This window comes from Rhinoderma darwinii, chromosome 5, assembly GCF_050947455.1.
Source record: "Rhinoderma darwinii isolate aRhiDar2 chromosome 5, aRhiDar2.hap1, whole genome shotgun sequence".
Classification (NCBI taxonomy): Eukaryota; Metazoa; Chordata; class Amphibia; order Anura; family Rhinodermatidae; genus Rhinoderma; species Rhinoderma darwinii.
The window spans coordinates 332,345,378-332,366,246 of NC_134691.1; the positions used below are offsets into that span (position 1 = coordinate 332,345,378).

The following is a 20,869-nucleotide window of genomic DNA, read 5'->3' on the forward strand; positions in this document are numbered from 1 at the left end:
ATCTCCTCCTCCTCCTCACAGCGCAGAGTGCATGTGAGGAGGAGGAGTTGATGCCATTCTGACGAATGCCATCGCTGTACACGGTGTGGCAGGGCCGGGGTGTACAGCAGGTGGAAGGGAGCGCTGCGCTGGTTCCCTTCTCCTGCTTGTTTTAAAAGCGCCCTGGCCCCGGCGACACTTTTGATGGCGCCGCTAGCAGCTGCAGCAGCTGCTGCTGCTGCTACTACTGTAGCGACGCCACTATAGCAGAGCAGGGAGGTATCTCCCCGCTCTGCTATGTGCTAGCCGCACTTTAGCTTCCTGAAGGAGCGGAATCCCCGTGTGTTCGGGGATTCCGCTCCTGGACAGAGCGCTTGATGTCTCTGTCCATATCTGGGCAGTGACATCAGGGGAAACTCCTGAAGCGGAATCCCCGAACACATGGGGATTCCCCTTCAGGAGTTGCCGCTGATGTCACTGTCCGGATCTGCCCGGCCCGGCACGGATGCATAACTTTATGCAAACCGGCCGGGCAGAATGGCCGATTTTACCGGCCGGCACTCGGGCTCGGACGCGACCCGGTCGTGTGAATCCCGCCTTAGCAAATCACCATCTACATCACGGTCTACACACGCATCAATGACAACTTTGCAGAAATAAATCAGGAGACCTGTTGTCGTCGGGATCTATGATTTGTGTTTACAGAGTTGTCATAGGGACCTTGTATGGATTCAAATAATTATCTGCATCAATGTTCACACATGCCTGGCTAGAGTGCTGTAGATTTTGATGGTTATTTGGATCTGCAGATCTCGATTTTATGCATACTGGGGTAGATGTATGAAAACAGGTGCGAAGTAAAAGTGGCGTGGTCGACCATGGCAGCCAATCGGGTCGCTGATTCCATTTTCCAATAGGCCTCTGATAAATTATAGGTGTAATCTGATTGGTTGCCTTAGGTAACGATTCCACTTTTCATTTGCAGCAGTTTTGATACAAATCCCCCTATGTATCTAGAAATCTTGTATCACGGCACAGACCTTGATCTTTCAAGACTTCCGAATCCTTCTCATCCTTTTGTCTTATGAAATGACTATAGTGATCGTAGCCTTTACGGAGTTGTCATGATTTAGAATTATTTTTTTTTTTTTTACAGGGTGCTAAGGCGTGCTTTCTCCGTGATATCCCCTTTTCAGCCATCTACTTCCCCTGCTATGCACATATGAAAAAGGCTTTTGCAGGAGAAGACGGCAGAGTCAGCCCGGGGTATCTCTTGTTGGCTGGAGCCATCGCCGGTAAGTGAACGGGTTTGTACTTGTGCTTATTGAATTTTTTTATTTTTTTTTTTATTTTTTGTTGTTGTTTTACAACAGTAACACAGCACACTAATACCAAACCACGCTAATGCCCACCCGAAACGCATCTCCTGAGCAGATGGAAGAAATTAGGATTTTATATTGTTTATTATATATCCCAATAGTCATATTTGCATTTATCAAGGGGCGTAGGTTCTTCTTCCGAGCTTCCCAAATGCAAAACCATTCAATTTATTTTTAGATCTTTTAACACCCGGCTTCCAGGCCAAGAACTTTTAAAACCATAGCGGCCCATCGTTAACATACGTGATGTTTTCCAGTGTGATCATCTTCAAAGAGGCTCTGTCACCACATTATAAGTGCCCTGTCTTCTACATAATGTGATGGGCGCTGTAATGTAGATCACAGCAGTGTTTTTTATTTAGAAAGTTATGACCTATTTTTGCTTTATGCTAATGAGTTTCTTAATGGACAACTGGGCATGTATTACTTTTTGACCAAGTGGGCGTTGTGGAGAGAAGTGTATGACGCTGACCAATCAGCGTCATACACTTCTCTCCATTCATTTACACAGCATATAGTGATCTTACTAGATCACTATGTGCAGTCACATACACACACATTAACGTTACTGAAGTGTCCTGACAGTGAATAGACATCACCTCCAGCCAGGGCAGGATGTCAATTCACAATCCCGACACTTCGGTAACGTTTGTGTGGTTGATTTACAGCACAGCAAGCGTAATCTCGCTGTAAACTGTCATTTACAGCATAATCTCGCGAGATTACGCTTGTGGTGCTGTAAATCCCACACAAACGTTTCCGAAGTGTCGGGATTGTGAATAGACATCCCGTCCTAGCTGGAGGTGATGTCTATTTACTCTCAAGACGCTTCAGTAATGTTAATGTGTGAGTATGTGACTGCACATAGTGATCTACTAAAAATCACTATGTGCTGTGTAAATAAATGGAGAGAAGTGTATGACGCTGATTGGTCAGCGTCATACACTTCTCTGTACAACGCCCACTTGGTCATATAGTAAAACACGCCCAGTTGTCCATTGAGAAACTCATTAGCATAAAGCTAAAATAGGTCATAACTCCGTCAAAAATGATCGTTTTTCTAAATAAAAAAACTGCTGTGATCTACATTACAGCGCCGATCACATCATGTACAATATAGGCCACTTATAATGTGGTGACAGAGCCGCTTTAAATTGCGCCTTTTTTATGCTCATGTAAATCCTACTTACTAATACTTCGTCCCACATAGGACATGGTGAGACAGGTATATAAGTTACTCATATCGTCCACGTGGCTGTGGTTTAAGCTCTAGTACCTGAGTATTTGTCATACCCATAGCTGTGACCGTTCGTGTTTCTTTGTCGTCCAGTCTGTAGGATAGACCCCTGAAAAGAAACAAATGGCAAGTACATCCGTGATCTATATAGGGGAAAGTGCAAGGTAGACCTAATATTTGTCTGCCCTGCATCCTGTGTTGTCGTTATAACATTACAGGCTTCCTCAGCCAATGAAGAATTTAAGATGAACTTGCTGTTACAAAAAAAACAACTAGATCAGTGACTCCTGTGGCAGCTGTAGATGTTTATTAGATGTAGTTCAGCAAGGAGTATTGTATGTCACGTCACAGCCTTCCGTCGGAGAAATACGCCTTGAATGTTTCCCGACATAGACCTCCTAAAGAAGGCTTCAGGCTTGTGCCACTGTATAGGCATACACTTCAACAAGAGAAAACTCCACGGCACTTACCATTCAGCAAAACTGTTCATTATTACAAATTACGGTCACAGGATATAGAAAGCAATCTGCATACGGCTTTTTCGCTTTCTGCCGTGCTTTGTCAAGGCATACAGTGCCATATGCGTTACCCGTAGGGTCCCATTGTAAGGAAATGTCTACTGAGCGATATATGTTGTTTAACAAAAAAAAAGTAAAATAAATAAATAATGGAATTGCATAGTAGTCTATTTTATCCAGTAAAGTATGCCAACGTATGCCCAAAAGGAGAAACTTTTGGTATATGTCAGGTCACGAAGCCTTAAGGATACACTGAACGTAGTGTTTAAACCCAGCCTAACCTGTGTTCTTTTTTGTTTGTTTCAATGTCTGCCGAGTGGACAGGTTCTTCCTTGTGGACTCTAATTCTGTCCTCGGTGGTCTGAGCCAATCCGATGTCTCCTCTCTTCAGCTCCCCCTCCCCTCTCACAGCATGCACTCACAGAGAAAGCAAGAGAAGCTGCCGCTGCATCGCCTGCCTTCCTGTCTATTAGTTTACAGTAGATGGATTTTTTGGGGGGGGCTGAGGAGGCTTTTGAATGTTTACATAGAGCCTGCAGACAGGGAAATGGCTTCTACATGCTGCTGAAAGATGAGGAAGTCACTACTTTACCCCCAGATTTATTACAAGGTTTCATATATTCACTACGGATTTGTGCTAGAAACACGGAGTACTGTCGAGCTTTGGTTTTTGTTTTGTTTTTTTACTTTATTTTTTAAGTAAGGTGATCAAATACTTCCACAGGAGCGTATCCTCATCATATGTTACTACTGTGCGGTCTCGGCAAGTCTGCTCTACCACCCCTGTACTTCTATGTTTTCGTAATCATAACTTTCCCCACAACAAGCCGATCTGGAAGTCTCTTTAGGCTCCAGGAAATAAAAATGAAACCCTCTACGTCCTCCGTGACTGTCAATTTTATCACACGAGGTACATTTTACCCATTGCTGGCTGACTTGTATGTACTGCTATCGGCATTATATGTACACTGTACTGGGTGGTCTACAGCATTCTTTACATATTTTGAGAAGTTTTATTGGAGCAACACAAAATATGCTTTTGAGTTTACGTGGTTATCTTCTCTAGATCTCAACACTGATAAATGTAGTGATGGGGGTTTTATCAGAATACAGGAAGGTACGGTGGACGGATGTAGGGCTGCTAGTGGATTTTCCGTGTAAGTATTTGTTGGTATATGGAATTATTTTTATAAAGAAACTCCACCAGTCCTAAGAGTTCTGTGGGCCATTCCAACCAATTTTGCCCCCATTAAGTCTATTTTGACCCCGATTTTACTGATGAACGCCACAGACTTAGTTTTTTAGAGTGTGGCACAAAATCACGTAGCATCACTTTGGCAGCTTTTTTGGTGAAATGAGTAGTGACTTTTTTAGTGGTCTTCCGATCTCCCCATTTACCTTCGCCTCTGCCTTCAACTTCCCGATTCACTCCTCTTTGGTGGGCGTGACTCATCGTTTTGATAAACCGTTGGCATCTACGTGTGGTCGGCAGCTTTATTCATTGGCTCCAGGTCTCCTTCTGCGCATGCCCTGGAGCCTTCCATGCACTTCTACGGAGTGGCAGAGAGGTGGCCTGGATCTAAATCACATGCAGGAGGTACGCTCCCGAGATCCCAGCCATCCTATACATTAGAGAAAACAGACCCATCGCTGCAGGACCACAGGAGGGACCCTAACCTCATACAATGAGCAATAAACAAAAAGGGTGACCCAGGGAGGAGATGAAAAAATTTCAGGAGATGGGTGCACTTTCTAAAAATAAAGATATTTAGTAGAAATCCTATCTAGTTTAGCGATCATATTAGACTTTATGAATGAGATGGGGCGATCACTTTAAAGAGGCTGGCTAAACCCATGGTCATATACCCATTTAGGGAATTCTGTTTTAGAGGGGTTCCTATATTCAGGATCCTCATCTGTCGGCCAGAGTGGAGAGCAGTTACATAGACCTGTCCTGTTCTGCATTACAACCCATTAATATGAATGGACACTGTGTAATGCCTAAGTTTTCCTGTGTCGGTGCTGCAGAGAAATTTAACATTTACTACCAAGTTTCTCCCACAGATCACAGCTGATCGCTGGAGGTCTCAGCAAGTGGACACTTTGTGATCAGCTTATTGTCATGGATCCTTCTAACAAGTAGGGATTGTCCAAAGTGGAGAACCCCTTTAAAATAATTCTCCGGGACTTAAACATTGATGGCCTATCTTCAGGATTAGATCTGTGTAGGTCTGACATGGGCTCCTGCAAGTGCCGCATCCCTTTCATTGTTTACACTGGCACAGCAGCTCATCTGTATAGGCGGCTATGCCTAGTACAGTATTTCGTGACTGTACCACAGCTCAGGGACTCCATTGAATTCAGTGTAGAAGGAGATAGCAGTGGCTATGTATTTCTATGAAGCCAGGGTGACTGTGTGACTAAATGATTGCTCCATAGCTGCTAAAAATGGCCACTATAATGTAGTTATTCCGTGAATCCCGCCCTTTGAGCAAAATATAATAAGCTTTCAAAAAGTTACTTTAAGATGCATGTCTTTGCGTCTATACGGGCTGAAAATTCAAGCAAGGAAACCTTTTCTATAGGGATCAGGTCACCTATATGGAGCCCAGAAATGAAGGCATTCCATAGATTGACTTGCACTTTTTTTTCTTTTCATTTCAAAGTGGTCTTATTTGGTTTAAGCATGGGTAACCATAAACACTTCTGTTCCCAACTACTTGATCAGATACAAATGTCTTTAGACTTGTCGGCTTCCAACCTGTTTCATTGAAACAAAACAAGCCTTTAACACGGGAGCCTGCGCGCCGACGTGAAATGCAAGCGTACATCGACAAGCCAAACAATTTCTGAGATTCAGTCGTCCCCTTTGAAAGCCGCTGATGTGATTGCAGACCAAGATAATTCCTCTTTTGATGTTCAGTCACACAGGCTGCTTTTATGCTTTCATTTATGTCAGGCTCGCGATCTACAACGCTGCGAATCTACGTTGGGGTGCACCATCGCCGAACACATCTATAGATATGAAACAATACATTCAAATTCTACCGGAGGGGGAGGGGGAAGCTGCTTTTTTCCTTTTTGGCCTTTTTACTGTAATGTAATATGTGCCCCATCCCCATAACGTCAACCTGTCTGACGCAAGATTGTCGTCTGCTCTTCAAGCCTTTGAATATATGAAGCCTGAAATATAAAACAATAGAACAAACATTTATTTACGGAAACAGAATACATCTAAAATTCCTTTAATCCAGCGTCTGTCAGATTATCAGATGTTCTGGATTAACAGACGGTCAGGAGGATAGATTCAACTCCGTTGTAAGGGTAGAGAAACTTTAGGAAGAAAGACCATGGTTAAAGGGGTTGTATGGGATTGGAAAAACAGGTCTGCTTTGGAATGGCAGCGTCCAACTGCATGAACTGCAATACCAAACACAGCCCATGGATAAGGGTGGCGCTGTTTCTGGCATAAAGCCGCTATCTTTTTCTATTCTCATATTTATCAACCCTTTCAGCACAAATCTTTCAACTATAACAATGATTTTTATATGTTAGCGCAAGGTCTTGCACAACCGGGAAAATACTACAGCTAAGTTTCAGTAATGGCCATAGTTTAGTAATATCACTACTAGAGGAACAGGTTCGGGACTAAACTTTTGGATGCTTTAAAGGGTATGCACATTTTTGCAACCAACTTTTTTTTTTAAATGTATTTATATTTTTTATTGCTCTAGTGTGTCTCCATGGTTACAGACTACAAAATATCCTGTAGTCTGATCCTGCAGTCATGTGTTACACTCTCTCATATGCCTCTTTTCTGCTCTCGGTAGGGGTTGGCAACCTTCAGCGCTCCAGTTGTTGAGAAACTAAAACTCCCAGCATGCCCTGACAGCCAAAGTCTTTATTACAGCCAAAGGCTGTCAGGACATGCTGGGAATTGTAGTTTCACAACAGCTGGAGTGTCGAAGGTTGCTGGCCCCTGCTGGTAGGGTATCAAGAAAAGGGCGTAACGCATGACTTCAGGATCAGACTACACAGTTTGTTTGTAGTCTGTAACCATGGAGACACACAGGTCTGTATAGGAACTGTATAAGCGAAGATGCGCTGGAGCAATACAATTTTTTTTTTTTATTTTTTTTTTTAAATAGTATACATCATAGGAACTTTCCTCCTGTTGTAAAACACTTTTTATAAATACGTTTTAGCTGCTGACCCACCATTCCCGCACTTTATACCTCTGCAATTAATCGCTAAAAATGGCAAAACCATTGGGGGGTTGCCTGCTAATTCGGCACTGGGATATTTTTAACCTGATGCTGGATTAGTGGGGGCTCCAGATGATGGATTAATGGAGGATTATTGTGTAATTTACTAGTTTGGGGTATAAACCATGTTCATTTTAGCAATATAAGTATCATCGTTGTCGCTCACAGAAGCGCTTGTCTGGGCGTTTGTACGATATTCTGCATGAGATTGACGGGATAATTTGCAGCGTGTAAGGTTTTCTTTTGACCACATGTTACAGATGATTTTTTGATTTGACGTCGCTCTATGCCTCCTTAAATGTATACCGTCTCCTGCGTACGGCTGTATACTGCAGCTTCATCGAGTTGGGTCGAGTGTGAGGAGCCAGACCATGTTGGTTTGGCTAAAATACTCAGACTTAATAAAAAAAAAATAAAAAAAATTGCTCTTTCGCTCAGAGACTTATTTGGTTTGGATCATGCAATAAAATCCAAAAGTAACAGAATCGGTAGGGATGGCGTTATCACAACGCCCACCGGTCTGCTCCCAGGACAAATGCTGCACATTGTGGTGAAACAGAACGATATTTAAAGGGATAATCCCATTATAAACATTTATGCCCTATACACAGGATATGCCATAGGTGCGGGTCCCACATCACGTGACCCCGATGACCGCGCTCAATGGAGAGATGGCAGCACTTGTACACGCCTCTACATTAAAGTCTATGGAAGTTACAGAAAAAAAAACAAGCGCTGCTGGCTTGGCTCTTTCCATGTCCACCGTAGACTTCAATGGGAATACCTGCGCACAAGTGTGACCACCCCTCCATTGACTTCTAATGGGATCACGTGGCCCCCATTCTCCTGATGAATGAGGTTCCCAGAGGTGGGACCTGAACCTATCAAGCATTTATGGCATATTCTGTGGATGGCATAAATATTTATGATGGGTTTACCCCTTTATATAATTCTGACCAGTTATTATCAATTTCTTAAGAGTTGTGGAAGAACATTTCCACTTCAGAAAAGAACTGCAGCAGAATATAAACGTCTTCTAGTCAGACTGTGAAGCCGCACCTTTATAAGACTATATTCAGATGGATGTGTGCGAAACCGGCCGTGAAAAAAGGCTGTTTTTCACGTCCGATTCACACCCGTTCTGGACCGGTTTTCACGTTCCCTCATAGACTTGGACATGTCCTATTTTTTTCACGGGCCCTTCACATGTTAAAACAATGTGAATGTGTGTGTGTGTGTGTGTGTATATATGTGGGTGTGTGTGTGTATATATATATATGTGTGTGTGTGTGTGTGTGTATATATATATATGTGTGTGTGTGTGTGTGTGTGTGTATATATATGTGTGTGTGTGTGTGTGTGTGTGTATATATGTGGGTGTGTGTGTGTATATATATGTGGGTGTGTGTGCATATATATGTGGGTGTGTGTGTGTGTGTGTGTGTGTGTGTGTATGTATATATATATATATATATACACACACACACCCACATATATACACACACACCCACACATATACATACACATATATATATATATATATATATATATATATATATATATATATATACACACACATATATATACATACACACACCCACATATATATATACATACACACACACACACACCCACATATATACACACACACCCACACATAAACATACACACATATATACATACACACACCCACATATATATATACATACACACACATACACACACACCCACATATATACACACACACACCCACATATATACATACACACCCACATATATACATACACACACACATATATACATATACACACACACACACCCACATATATACATATACATACATACACACATATATACGACCGCCATTAAAAAAAAATAATCGTCTGACACTGATTACATATACGTAGTCTGAAAAAGCCCTTATTCAGTTTATTTTTACGTGCAATGTTGAAAAATAATGTTGCTAACTGGAAACCATCAACAAGCTGCTATTGATGGGTCTTATGACTTGGGAAATTGTATACCTGTTTTGGCCGTTCTTTGGATACTGTTCAGAATGGGCAGTGGGTTCCTATGGATAGCCACAAATAACATATTGTTATATCATAGGGAGTTGTGTTAAATCACTCTCTCTACTACTTCAACAGACTCTGCTCCACTACATCTGTGACCACCTCTTATTCCTATATGGGATATTTTTATATGAATAATCAGAGCTGCAATGGGTATTGAGTTGTTAACGAAGCAGTAAGACTCACAAAGTCTGTTCAAGGAAATCTTGTTAACTAAAAGTTCTAGAGAACTGAAATAATAAGATCAATTATCCTGCTTGTTGATGGTTTCCAGGTAGCAGCTGGTTTTCAAAACTGCACAGGGTAAAACATTTGTGGGAAAAATACCAAAAAACAAAAGGTATAACCCGTTCCTAGATTTTACAATTGCTGACTGTAGAGACAATGTTGTCCACTTTAGGAAACCCATTGTCATACACGCTATTAGAGATTTTGGAGTTAACGGGGTGTCCGGATCCTCATCTCATGGCCAGAGTGGACAGTGGTTACAAAGAGCGTCTCTCCTGCTGGAGGACCTGTCCTGTATTACGCCGACAACCCATTATATGACTGGGCAGTGTGAAATGCTGAGTTTCACCTGTGGTGGCGCTGCAGGGTAATTGAACGCTGCCAGGTTTCTCCAAAGATCACAGCTGATCGCTGGAGGTCCCAGCAGGGAGACACTTTATAATCATCTTATTTCCAAGGTATCCTTCTAACAAGTAGTGACTGTCCAAAGCGGAGAACCCCTTTAAGCAGCTCCCTTTATTAAGCAAGTTCGCTCCAAACTTCACATTGTGATCTAGCCAGTTGTGCGATATCTGAAGACTGGGACTGGGACTGCATTCTAATTTCCAAGCACTCGGGCACATGTTCTTTATTTCTATCTAATATGTCCCACCTACATAGATATTGTATACCATGGTAAGACATCGGAGCCTTGTACGCTGCAGAGCGAATTCATTGGGAGATTTTTATATATTATTTTTTTTTTATACTCCCTCTTGAAATCCTAGCTGTATTTGGTTTGCTGATTTTGCACAGAAATCTTTCTTTGCTGGGATGCCGAGTATACATAGGGTTATTTAAGGTGGTGGCAGACGGTTCTGCTTGCGCGCGCCTGTGGGTAAATGGTGGCGGCAGCGGTGGTGAGTTTGAAGACTCTGCTTTTCAGCTCGCTGTGTGTTCCTTGCCAGTAGCCACAAAGAGGCGTGAAGACGAAAAAAAATAAAAAGCAAAAGGCCAAAGGAGCTTTCACCTCCCAAAAATCTGAATTTAATCATCAGACATGTTGGGGATTACGTGGAGCCGGATGCCGAGTTTCTGTTATTCTGATACGGAGAAGGCGACGTGTATTTGAAGATGTCATGTGCTGATCGTTCGGTAGGCTCCATGTTCTAGATGACTGCCAGCATGGTAGGCCTTAAGGGGTAAGGGTCTGAGTGGCTCACTGGGTTCTGATAGCTCATATTTTATTTTTTTCTTGGCGGAAATCTTTCAGTCATTTTGTAGCCCCTAATTTAGGTTGTTTTTTTGGAGAAAACCTCAAGAGATGATGGCACACTTTCTACCATGAGATCATTTCCTGCTGGGAAACATGAGGTCAATCATATTTCGGAGATCTCTGCCGCCCTTTAGATCCTACTATGCCAAAAATACAAAAAATGGAATCCTTCTATAAACAGAATTTTTCTCTTTTTTTTAATGTATATACTTATAGAATTTTTTCTACTGGAAAAAAATAAAATAAAATAATGGCCCTGAAATAAGTCCCTTGATAGGTGGCGTCTCTTAAAAAAAGACCTGCAGCGGAAACCCAACTTTTAATCATAGCACCCACCACCTGATTGTCCATCAATCTCTAGACTGCTACAGACGCCATCTTGACTTTTCATTTTCTTCTGTCAATCCCATCACGAGAGTGGGTGGAGCCAGTAGCATCGCTGCCTACTGAGGAGGACAGTGTGATTATTCTTCTATCAATATTCTCCTAAAAAAAAGTATCGAGATTATAAGTAATGAGCCAGGAGGGCTTAACTGTGACCTTATTCCGTTTCTGCATCCTCCCCGTGTGGAACAGTCCGTGTAATGACATCATACAGGAAGTTCTGGTGTTTGATATAGTGACACAGGCTTATCCCCATTGACTGGGGAGAAAAGTAGTCACCGAAGTCTGATTCAGACGGTTGCTATGCAACGACCCCAATGTGGTGGATCTCATATGCAGTGATAAAAGCGGCAAAAAAACCAAACCGATATAGGACTGACCACTAAATTTACCATGTGTTTAATGAAGGAATTCCAGGTTTGAGCACAGCCATTTGTTTGGACTTCATCTGTTACGAGGAGACCTGGTGACAACCAATATGGCCATTGCTACAAGTCCTACAGTGGTTGTCCCCCAAGGTTATGCCAAGATATGGGATGTAGCGCCGTATAACTAGACCAAGTATCTAATGACAACTTCTTTGTGCCCTGTAATGGACGCCATTACTGGTTGTAACGTGTCACCTTTGTATTGTGGATAGCGATTGTATGTTGGCACTGGTCTATAGGTCATTCTATAACTTTTGGCATGTTCTACAGGTATGCCGGCGGCTTCTCTTGTGACCCCTGCTGATGTTGTTAAGACTCGACTACAGGTGGCAGCACGGGCTGGTCAAACCACTTACTCTGGTGTCATAGACTGCTTTAGGAAAGTCCTGCAAGAGGAAGGACATCGAGCATTATGGAAAGGCGCTGGAGGTAAGATGTTTACATTTATAGGGGTAGACTGACATTCTTAAAGGGGTTGTCCAGGATTAGAGAAAAGTTTTTTTGTTTTTTTTTCACTGAAACGGAGCCACTCATGTGGCGGTGTCTGGTATTGCAGTTCATCCCCCGTTGTTTTCTATCTCCATGTCAATTATCTATCTTAGGACTTGTATATATGGAAACCGCCTAATGTCCTGTCTTCTTGCAGCCCGTGTGTTCAGGTCCTCTCCACAGTTTGGTGTGACTCTGGTGACTTACGAGTTATTGCAACGTTGGTTTTACGTGGATTTTGGTGGAGTGTAAGTTTCTGACTCCGTTTTGTTCATCTTTTTATTATTATTTTTTTACCAAATGTAATTTTTATTTTTTCTATACAACTGTCTATCTCATTTATTGTGCCTGCCGTGGTCTTCCTTGGTGACAACTTTCACGTGTCTGGAGTTTTCACCTCTTGCTCCTGTACTGAATATTATCTGGATAATGAACACAAGTTGGGGAGTCCATCGTACACTATAGGGGAATGTTATGCCCTAGTGAAGAATAGTCATTTCTGTTGCATGGTGGTTTTCGTTTTTTTTATCTTTTTTTTTTTTAAAAGTGCTCGGACCCGTCTGCCATCTTCCTCTCTGCACATGGATGCATGATCCCAGCTCTACAGGAGGTGTTCAGTTCAGAATTTGGAGACTGGGGGTTGCCGGACCCTGTGTTCGGCGCTTTGAAGAGGGGTAGATGAGGTCTAAAGATGGTCGTGCGCGTCTCTCTCTCCATTATGATATATGGGAGATGTAAAACTCACAAACTGCAATGGAGAGAGAGAGAGACACACACATGCGGGTGTCTCCTCTCTGGAGTCCTGAGCAGGAGCCCCCCATTCTATTGATAAGTAGGGGTCCTAGAAATTGAATGCACACTTATTTATGTCCATATGCCATAAATGTATTGGTTTTATTGAGTGGTACAATCCGACAATGGTTTTTGGACCAGAAAAGGTTGTACACCCCTTATCTAATACATCGAATCTAAAAACGTAAGCAACTTTGCAGATACTACTTTTTTTTTTTTAAATCTGTGTATACAGCTTCTATGCAAACCTATGTGTCTCCATAGTTATACACAAACCCTGTGTTGTCTGACCCTGCAGTCATGTGTTACTCCCTTCCATCTGTCCCCTACTAATATACTTAATGTATAACCATAATAAGTAGGGGACAAATGGAAGAGAGTAAAGGCCCCTATACACGGGCCAATTATCGGGCAAAGAAGAACGCTCGTTCCCGATAATTGTCCTGTGTAAACGGGGCAACGATCAGCCGACGACCGAGCAAACGCCCGTTCCACTGCTGATCGCATCGTTTTAAATGCAAAAACTTTTATCATTGTCGGCAGCACATCTCTGTGTAAACGGGAAAACTCGCTACCAACATGATAGAAACGTATGAGGACAAGCGATCGGAGTAACGAGCTCTCGTCCTCATACATAGCTGTAAGGAGCAAACGAGTGCCGATCAATGCGCTGTCTCGTTGATCGGCGCTCTTTTACGCGGCCCTCGTCGGGCTGTATAATAGGACTTAACACATGACTGCCCGGTCAGACTACACAGGGTTTGTTTGTGTGTTACCATGGAGTCACATACGTCTGCATAGGAGCTGTAGACCTAAAACGGTTCATTTTTTTAATCTTGACGCTTTGCTATATTGCGTTATTTTAGATGCAATGGAGCAATAAAAAAAATCTATTGCAAAAGTAAATATACCATTTTTAAAAGAGAATCTAGGTACGTTTTAACGGAAGTTTCCCTTTAAGACTTTGCTTTTAAAAAAATAAAAAATCTCTAGCGCTCTTCTTTCCAAATCAAGAGATTGAGGTAAAGTATTATGTTCTATATCAAGAATTCTTAGAAATCTCTTAACACTTGATTTTTTTTTTTAATTCCAGGAAACCAGCCGGTTCCGGACCAGTCCCCAAGTCCCGAATCACGCTGCCTGCACCGAATCCCGACCACGTGGGCGGATACAAACTGGCAGTGGCGACTTTTGCAGGAATTGAAAGCAAATTTGGACTCTACCTTCCTAGATTTCAGCCATCACCAGCTACCTCTAAAGCCACCTAAAGCCATTAGCTGTTAAACCCTGAGAAATCGGGCGAGGAGGAGAGAAGTCATTCGATACATTGCCGTCATCTGTTACAGTGTATCGGCGCCTCTTTCACTATTTTATTCCGCAATCTGATTCCTGAGAGTTTTTAGATCTTTAGTTTTCTTTTATGTGCAGTTCTCTTTTACATGGTTCCCTTCCTTACAGAATGCAACCTGTGGCACTACGGGGGTTGTGGATGCACTGTACCCTACCAGCCTCATACCAGCATCAACAGATAGGGAGTCTCAGGTTTGCTTCGGATGGTGAACGTTATTGGGATCTGCACACCCCATGAATGTAGGCTAGATCATCAAGAGGTAAACCTTCATCTTATAGGTCAAATATAATAGGGGCCAGAATAAATTCAAGACATTAGTTCTGGGTTGCTCCAAATGATTGGTGATTAAAAAAATAAATAAAAATACTTCCGTATCAGGACTGAGTTAAATGGTATGTCCATCTTTCAGCTATATTTTATATTTAGAAATAATCTACATAAAAAATGGAGACAGTGTACATACATTACTTGTCCTGTACTGGTAATTACATCCTGTATTATACTCCAGAGCTGCACTCACTATTCTGCTGGTGGAGTCACTGTGTACATACATTACATTACTTATCCTGTACTGATCCGGAGTTATATCCTGTATTATACTCCAGAGCTGCACTCACTATTCTGCTGGAGTCACTGGATACATATTACTTTTAATTATCTTATAGTGATCCGGAGTTACAACTGGTATTATGCTGCACTCACTATTCTGCTGAATGTTACTGGAAGCAGTCTACAAACTTGTCATCATAATATATCACTAACTACATACCTGAGCTGATATAGTGCAGGGGACAATTAGCATTTCCTACATCCGATATGGTACAGTAATCTGAAGTAAAGGTGACACTTCTTAAAATGCAAATCACCAGAAAGAACTCTGTGCAAACGCTAAACTAAATGAATATGCTGTAAGAGTTCATCTCTGAAGCCAGCAGAATAGTGAGTGCAGCTCTGGAATATAATACAGGATGTAACTCAGGATCAGTATAGGATAAGTAATGTAATGTATGTACACAGTGACTCCACCAGCAGAATAGTGATTGCAGCTCTGGAGTATAATACAGGATGTAACTCAGGATCTGTACAGGGTAAGTAATGTATTTACAGAGTTAATGACCTATTTATGTAGATTATATCTGTATATAAGCTGTAAAATGGTGTTCATATGTGGACATTTACTTTAGGCAGAAGCCGCACCGCTTCTATCCATGGGCTATGTTCTGGTATTGCAGTTCAACTCTATTTACTTGCATCGAGCTGACCTGCAATACCAGACACAACCAATGGACAATAGTGGCGCTGTGTCTGGAAAACAAGGAGATCCTTTCTTCTAATCTCTCACAACCTACATTAATTTGCACAGCGGCTACATACTATATCGAAGGCGGTCTCTGCTCATATGTGAAGCCTGCTGGGCATCCATTACTGTGCGATCACATAACTTGAATAGTACCAATGGTCTCCGAGCACAGAACTTTCCATGTAACCTTCAGGTGGCACAGTGTACCTGCGAGGAGAAATACATGGGGGGGGGGGGGGGGGGGAGCATACTGTGTGCCATGTTGTTTAATATGGTGACTGCTTATGTATGAACATGGCATTTATAGCAAAAATATGCTGTAACTCACAGCAACCGTATGACTGCTTCAAACACTGGATGCCACTTAATGGCGCTGAGAGCGGTGGTCACCATCATTCGGCTCCACTTCTGCAGTTCGAGTAGTTTTCTGTAAATAACGCCTGTTCGTTGTATAATTAAAGGGTCTGCAACTTTCTAATATATTTTTTGTTTTCACTATTTACCACTTTGTAAGATCCTGCTTGCTGTCAGTGTATGGTAAACCTGTCCTGATTTTGTTTCGCTCACAAATGTACACTACATTAGAAAGACCACTCGGGAACACCTGTCAGTCACGATATCAGGGCAGGCTATTTCCTTTCACTGAGAGCAAGCCGAGATCTTGAAACCTTTTCATTATACGATTAAATAGGGACCTGTTACCTCTCCTGACATGTCTACTTTAGTAAATACTTGTATTCCAGATCTGAAAACCATTCCAGAGCGTTTTTTCTTAGAATTTGATGTTTTGTTCCTCTTTTATTCCTCCTGGAAATTGATAAATAAATTGGCAATCAGGCGTTAGCATTTTTCTAGCTAACTTGGTGTGACCTTACACAGTCTGACACTGGACAGTTCCAAAATATGTAGAGATGCCCCATAGATGAGAGGATTGTAACATCTAGTTGTCCATTTAGTCATACATTTCCAGGAGGAATAACAGAGGAATGGCATGAGTACGAAGAACCTCCATTTTTATCCCTTGAGAATTACAAGTGTTTACTAAAACCGATCACTGGATGATCTGCAGCAACTTTTTGTGAGATGAATATTTAATGCTATGGAAGAACATTCTTTGGAGATGCCGAGAATATCAGATGTCATGTCTGCAGCTTGTGGCTCTTTAGCGGGTAGCAAACTACAACTCCTAGCATGTCAAATCAGACTGAAGGCAAGGTCATGCTCATTGTTGTAGTCCGTCCCGACCCCTCAACAGCTGGAGGTTGCTATAAATTCATCAGGAATCACACGCTCGTGTTACATTTCTTCTTTTTTTTTCCCCCTCTTTAGCAATAATCTACGCCTGGAGCAGTCAAGATAGGATATTGTAGGTTTAAAAAATTTAAATGTTACACAAAGGTGTAAAAAACAAAGATAAAATCCCTCTGCAATAGATAAACACACAATGACGATCAGGATTGTATCACCAAGATTTTATGCCCTCAGTGTTTTTGTAATTGAAATCAGGCAAACGTGGTGTAGAGCCGGATCAAGCCTCGTATTTCAGGTTGGGCTCTGCCAATTCCTACATTATAAGGGCTCGATCAGGCTCCAGCAACACGTGGCTCCTCGCGTCGTGGACCACAACTCCCAGCGTGCTCTGACAAGCATTCTGAAGATTGTAGTTCCATGATCGATGAAGAGCCGGGGTCTGACACAGGTTTTCTTGGATTAAGTTGTGAGAATAGCAATGCAATGGAAATAATGTTACAAAATTTCAGGGTTTAAGAAAACAAAAAACATTCAATTAAAATGCTTTAACATTTTTAATTCCAGCTGTTACATTCCTGTTAAATTTGAAATTCAGCACTTCTTCTAATAAAATTTTTGGGATCTGATTCTTGTGCATTTATATAAAACTAGGTTCTGTCTAGAGACACAAAGCTGAGGTCGCTGTGTTACTATGAGGACCAGTTGAGAGCCGCAAGGGAGACAAGGGCCAAGTGTACCCCGAGACTGTTAACCAAAGGGACCACAACCGTTTTCTAAACGTAAATTTAGAAATGTGTCAATTGGAGCAGAATCTCAACCTATGAAGGCCTTGGGTCTCTGTAAACTTGGGTGACTCTTACAGGGGTTTACCAACCAGTCTTTTATTGTTCATTGACTGGATATGCTATTGAACTTTATTTAGTAAAGCTGTTGGTTCTGGCCAATGAGACCCCCAATGGTTTTAGAATTGGGGGTACCAGGTCCTCGTTACTAGTGAAGTGGTGGCATATGTCATGTGTTTGTAACGGACACGGCTGAGTTGGAGAGTGACCCCCAATAAGCAACCAGGAACAAGGATCTGCTACCCCGTTCTTAAGATCATTGGGATCCCAGTGGTCAAACCAAACTTGAGTCCCACTTGATGGGGAAACCCCTTTGAGTGCTGTGCTTAGAAGTCACATTCAAGATCTAGGGTTAGATGGTAGAGACCAAGTAGAATTATCCTCGTCTTTAGAACAGTCCTCTAATTCTGCTCTGCTACCCTTTTATGAATGTATGTGCATGCCTTAGACCTTAGAGACCCCCCGATCCCAGAACAAAATTATAACTGTGATGGGGTATATGGAGTTATATTACCTGGTGCCCTCCAGTTGCGCCCCTGTGCCATGGATCAGCTTCTTGGGGGTCCTCTGTGTTGTCCAGAAATCGTCACAACGCTGCAGCCATGTTGGGACAACACGGGACATCAAAAAGCAACGTATCCACTTCAGAGGGGAGCATCTGGACAACGGCTACATGACTTTGCAATAAGTTAACGTCTTGTATTAGGAAATCAAACCCGTGTGTGAATGATGCACTTATGATAAGTGCTGCTGCTTGAATGAACCGTAGAGAATCCACGTATTGTATTAATATCTGCCTTGTTACTTAGTGACTCTTGGCATGAATCGTGCCGGAACCTGTGGTAGTGCACCAGTTCTCAGTGTGGTCAATTTTTATTCCAGACGTTCTAATCGGAGTCTAATAAACTGGAACAGAGGACAATTTCTGTATCGTCTACTCTCATTACCTCTTCGAATGCTGTATCTGGAAAGCTTGGGTTGACTTAAGGGCCTATTACACGGCCCGACGAGGGCCGTGTAGACTAGCGCCGATCAACGAGACGGCTTGTTGATCGGCACTCGTCTGCTCCTGTCACAAGAAGCTAGTATGGGGACGGGCGGTCGTTACTCCGATCGCTCGTCCCCATACATTATTATCATGTCGGCAGCGCGTCTCCCTGTTTACACAGATGTGCTGCCGACAACTACAATATTTCAGTTTTTTTAAAACTATGCGATCAGCAGATGAATGAGCGTTTGCACGGGGGCTGGATCGTTGTATAATTGGCCTGTGTAAAACCCCCTTTACACTACAACGACAAAAATATGTTAACCCTCCCCACTTCTCATTTGTGGGGCCGCCCATTTCAACCATTTCCTGGGGCCGCCACAGGGCAGTACCAGTGGTACTGCTTTATGGGGCCCGACCGCCCTCAAAATTATTCCTAGCAGTATTTCGTTTAGCGAAAGGAACGGAGCCCATTATATTGCAGGGCCCGTTCTCTTCTCCAAACGATTGCTCAGGCCCTGCTGTAAGAGGTCCTGACGCGTTGTATGCGCCGCACACCACGTACTGACGTCCGTATGCCCCACCGTCAGAATTATGAGGCGCCTGACCGGGAGTGAAGGCAAGAGGACCCGGGAGCGGTAAGTACATAGTGGGTCTGGTCTGGGGTCTGAATGTTTTTGGTTTTTTTGTTTTTGTTTTTTTTTGCCTGATCTGGGGTGTAAATTAATTTAGAGGTTTTGGTTGGTAGTCTGAATTTATCTGGGGGGTTTGATTGAGGGTGTAAATTAATTGAGGGGTCTCGTCTGGGGTTTAAATTAATTTAGAAGTCTGAATTATTAATGTAGGGGTTTGGTCAGAGGTTTAAATTCATTAGGGTTGTTGTCGGGGGTTAATTATTTTAGGGGTCTGAGTTAATTTTGTCATCTGGTCTGGTGTCTATGCAGGTGACGTGGATGCGACGTGTGAGGTGGCGGACACTACGTCCAAGTGTGCCGCGGCAGTGGAAGGTTGTAGAGCTACCTACTACCTCCACCCTGCCCCTCCACAGAGCCACAGCCAGTCTGCGTCTCACCCATACCCACCTCACGCCACTTTCCGTTAACACCCCCCCATCCCCCGGTAATGGTTGGATGGGGTCCCAGATGCCTTGACTGTATGGGGCCCAGAAATTTCTGATGGCGGCCCTGACCCAGCCCTATGTTTGCAGGTGCATAAACTCAAGCATATTGCCATGAAATTTCCATTGACCGTAGCAATGAAATGTCACCGGCATGATCATAAGATGTCATCAATTCCTAGTCTTTGAGCTTTCTGCCCTACTGGAACTTACCTAGTCAATGGCAACCACTATTATTGAGAAGCCACAACGACCACTGCGAGGTGGTGGCTATAGAAGCCGAAATTGAAGACCGTCTAGAGTGTAAAATCCTCGGTTGCAGGTCTCGCTAATAGTTCCAAACTGCATTTGGAAGTAATATAGTTACAGAAAACTTCATCAAGAGCTCAATGGATCAAGTTTCCATGTCGAATCACCATGTTAAATGCCAAGGCGGAGTAGTGTGTACAGGACGCCACCATTGGCTTTTAGAGAAGTCAAAATGTTTGGAGTGAAAAATCACAATTTACCATCTGAAATCTGATTCTTGGCCATATGCATAGTGCCAACTGTACTGCTTGGTGTAGGAGGAATATTAATCTTGGGCTGTTTTAGTGAGGGGAATCATAATACAACAGCATACAATGACGTTCTAGAGCATTGTGTACTGTGTGTCAGCACCGTATGCCTGGGAGATCATATGGCTCTATGCCACATAGTGTGGTTGGTTTTTGCTTTCACTGCTATGAAACCTCTGCCAATAAATAAAAGCCTGTAGTCCGCTTCATGCTGCGAGGTGTGACGGGGCCGTTATAACCACTGAACCATTCTGGCTCCTGGTCATAAGTGTACCCCCTAGTAATGAGGCATCCTTTTAGTTGCCTATACCATTAAACCTGTATGCTGGAAAGTTTTATTCCTTCTACAGTAGTCACCATGCAAAACAGCTAGTTATATATGGGGAAAGCAACCCATTTCTTGTCATGATTGCTACTTAAAGAAGAAGTGGCATCTC

The 20,869-nt window shown here is 42.7% G+C and overlaps 1 protein-coding gene across 1 annotated transcript in view; it reads left to right on the plus strand.

Annotated features, from left to right (window-relative positions):
• Positions 1 to 17,554, plus strand: part of SLC25A13 (solute carrier family 25 member 13) — a 117,462-nt gene extending 99,908 nt beyond the window's left edge. Inside the window, exons 15-18 of the mRNA XM_075827743.1 lie at positions 1,136 to 1,274; positions 12,016 to 12,174; positions 12,392 to 12,482; positions 14,120 to 17,554. Coding sequence (XP_075683858.1) covers positions 1,136 to 1,274; positions 12,016 to 12,174; positions 12,392 to 12,482; positions 14,120 to 14,294 — 564 coding nt within the window. The 3' untranslated portion in view covers positions 14,295 to 17,554. The remainder of the gene's footprint in view (positions 1 to 1,135; positions 1,275 to 12,015; positions 12,175 to 12,391; positions 12,483 to 14,119) is intronic.
• The last annotated feature ends 3,315 nt before the right edge of the window (positions 17,555 to 20,869 follow it).